This window comes from Halyomorpha halys, unplaced genomic scaffold (assembly GCF_000696795.3).
Source record: "Halyomorpha halys isolate HHAL.00 unplaced genomic scaffold, Hhal_1.1 Scaffold1079.1, whole genome shotgun sequence".
In the NCBI taxonomy this organism is placed as follows: domain Eukaryota; kingdom Metazoa; phylum Arthropoda; class Insecta; order Hemiptera; family Pentatomidae; genus Halyomorpha; species Halyomorpha halys.
Genome location: NW_027111775.1, coordinates 424,681 through 427,343, shown reverse-complemented (window position 1 = coordinate 427,343; position 2,663 = coordinate 424,681). Strand labels below are relative to the sequence as shown.

General features: G+C 35.9%; 1 protein-coding gene across 1 annotated transcript; it reads right to left on the bottom strand.

The window, feature by feature from the left end:
• Positions 1-1,831: 1,831 nt before the first annotated feature.
• LOC136796323 (uncharacterized) lies at positions 1,832-2,263 on the bottom strand. The gene has a single exon (XM_067049776.1). It carries the CDS (start codon positions 2,261-2,263, stop codon positions 1,832-1,834), a length of 432 nt encoding a protein of 143 aa, XP_066905877.1.
• Positions 2,264-2,663: the final 400 nt, after the last annotated feature.

Genomic DNA, 2,663 nt, shown 5'->3' with positions numbered 1-2,663 from the left:
AAAAAAGACTAAAGAGCAACTAAATTATCAAAGGAAAAAAAAACGATAAAAAAAAAAATTCGATAACAATTAGGATGTATGTACTAAATAAATAATATATGTAATTAAATACACACATACATATAGCTTATTTTAATTGTGGTCATTAAGAGGAGTTAAGAAACACTGCAGGTAGATATGGTCATTTGTTGTTTCGAAATCAGTTATTGAGTTTCATAGAAGTAAATAATTACCCAGCCAAATATTTCTTTTTTAGTATTCATTGTGATATATATATTTATTAGTTCTTAGATATTCTTTATTTGTAGGTAAAAAGTTAAACAGATATAATACTTTATAGTTTGAACGTTTTCCAAATCAATTATAAAGTGGTGTTACGAAAAAGTTAGTTTTTTATCAAACATAAAGAGTCTTACATGTCAATATCTACAGGTATTTTTATTTATTTTAGATTATTTTGATCAACAGTGTCATTGAAACCATTATAACAAATAATTATTAAATATTTACAGTGATTGTGATTATAAATCACATATGAATATTTGAACAAATGAATTTAATGTATATAAGTCCTTATTACACTAAGTTTGAGCTGAGAGTTCTATAATTTTGTCCGACCTGGGCTTTGTGAGCTCGGGATTGTCCCTTTGAAGGGCATGTATTCTCCTCATCAAAGAGACTTTCTTTTGTTAAGAATTTAATGAACTTTGACAATGGAAAGATCAGAGTTCATAGCTTAATTAACAAACTTCATTTTCTTTTATTTTTTTTCTCTCTTTTTTTTTTCTTAAAGAACATTTTACAGAAAAATCCAATGAAATGCGTACCAGTAATTGGACAAACCATTGGGACTCTGTAAGCCAAGTGGTACGGTGTAGGTGAGGTTAATGAAGGAATAATCACAGTGATAAAAAATGTATATTAAGAAAAATAAGAACATTAATTAAAGTTATGAAAATCAAAATCACTACTTATTTGTGAACCGTTTTAGGACAGTTAATACAAGTGAAAAGAATGTAAAATTAAATTAAATTCGATAAACACCGAATATGCACATTGAATGCCCTGAGCAGCATTTTATACAACGAATAATAATTAATAACTAATCCTAATGGCGATTGCTGTGAATAATAACTCACTCACTGTTGGGCGCTACAGTCCTGGACCTGGGCCTCTGCCACCATTCTTTCCCATGCCTCGCGGTCTCCAGCGATACTCCTCCAATTTTCAATTCCCATCCCTCTCAAATCATCCAGCCAACAGCGACTGGGTCTGCCCTCTTCCTTTTTCCTCTTGGTGCACCCTTTAGCATCCTTTTAGGTAGCCTACAGGGCTCCATCCTTTCCACATGTCCCAACCATCTTAGCCTGCTCTTAATAGCAAATAGGATATCAGGCTCTCTATACAATTCCTTTATTTCGTCATTGCTTCTGATTCTCCATATGTGCTCCCCTTTAACAGCTCCAAAGATCTTTCTCAGGACTCTTCTCTCCCAAACCAGTAGAGTTCTTCTACTTTCCTTGATTAGAGTCAATGTCTCACTGCCATACATTACCACTAGCCTATTTGTTGTTGTGTACAACAAAAGCTTTGTTTTCCTGGAAAGACTTTTGTATCGGAGAGCTTTTGCAGGGCGTAGAAACATCTAGTTCCTGCTACCATTCTGCTCTTAATTTTCTACTTCTAAATTATTGTTCTCCGTCACAACTCCTAGGTACTTGAAAGTACTGCAACTGTGAAACATGATTTCCCCCACATCCACAATATCTCTTCCATCCCCGGCCTGTCTAGAGGTTTTCACATATTTAGTCTTTTAACTGCTTATAATAAGTCATAAATCCTGTGCCGCTCTCTTGAATTGTCCTACAGCACCGTCCAGTGCTGTTTTGATTCTCCCTGTGATGACTACATCATCAGCATAAGCCATGTTTTGTGTGAGTCTATTGTAAATGGTGCCATCCGCGTTTTTCCTTATTTTTCTAATGGCAACTTCTAGGACGAGGTTGGACAGTACTGGTGATAATGGGTCTCCTTGTCTTAAGCCACTGCTAACCCTAAAGCTATTAGAGATGCCCACTCGAGTTTTCACCTTGCAACTAGTCCTTTCCAGGGTCATCTTTGTTAATCTTATTAACTTGCTAGGTATTCCCAGTGACTGCAATGCCTTTAATAATTTCGCTTTGTCTACACTATCATAAGCCTGTCGGAAGTCAATAAAGAGGTAGTGTAAGTCAACATTGTACTCATACGTTTTCTCGAGCATTTGTCTGATGGAGAACAGGTGATCTGTCGCTCTGGTATTTGCCCAGCAGTTGTTCGCTCCTTCCCATCATCCTCCTACAAATTGCTACCGGCAAGATCTTGTAAACTGTTGGCTGGTGCGCTATACCTCTGTAATTTTCACATTTTAGTTTATTCCTTTTCTTATGTATAGGGATTATTATAGCTTTTTCCCAGTCAGCTGGCATGTTTTCTTTTATCCATATATCCCACATCACTTTGGAAATCTGTTCCCAAGTGTCTTCCTCTGCGTATTTAACTAATTCTGAAATTTCATCGGGCCCTGGAGACATTATTTTTCAGGGATCAAATTATCTCCATAATTTCTTCCATGTCCGGTGGTACCTCCTCATCAATATGTTGAGGTAATGGTACCTCTTCAT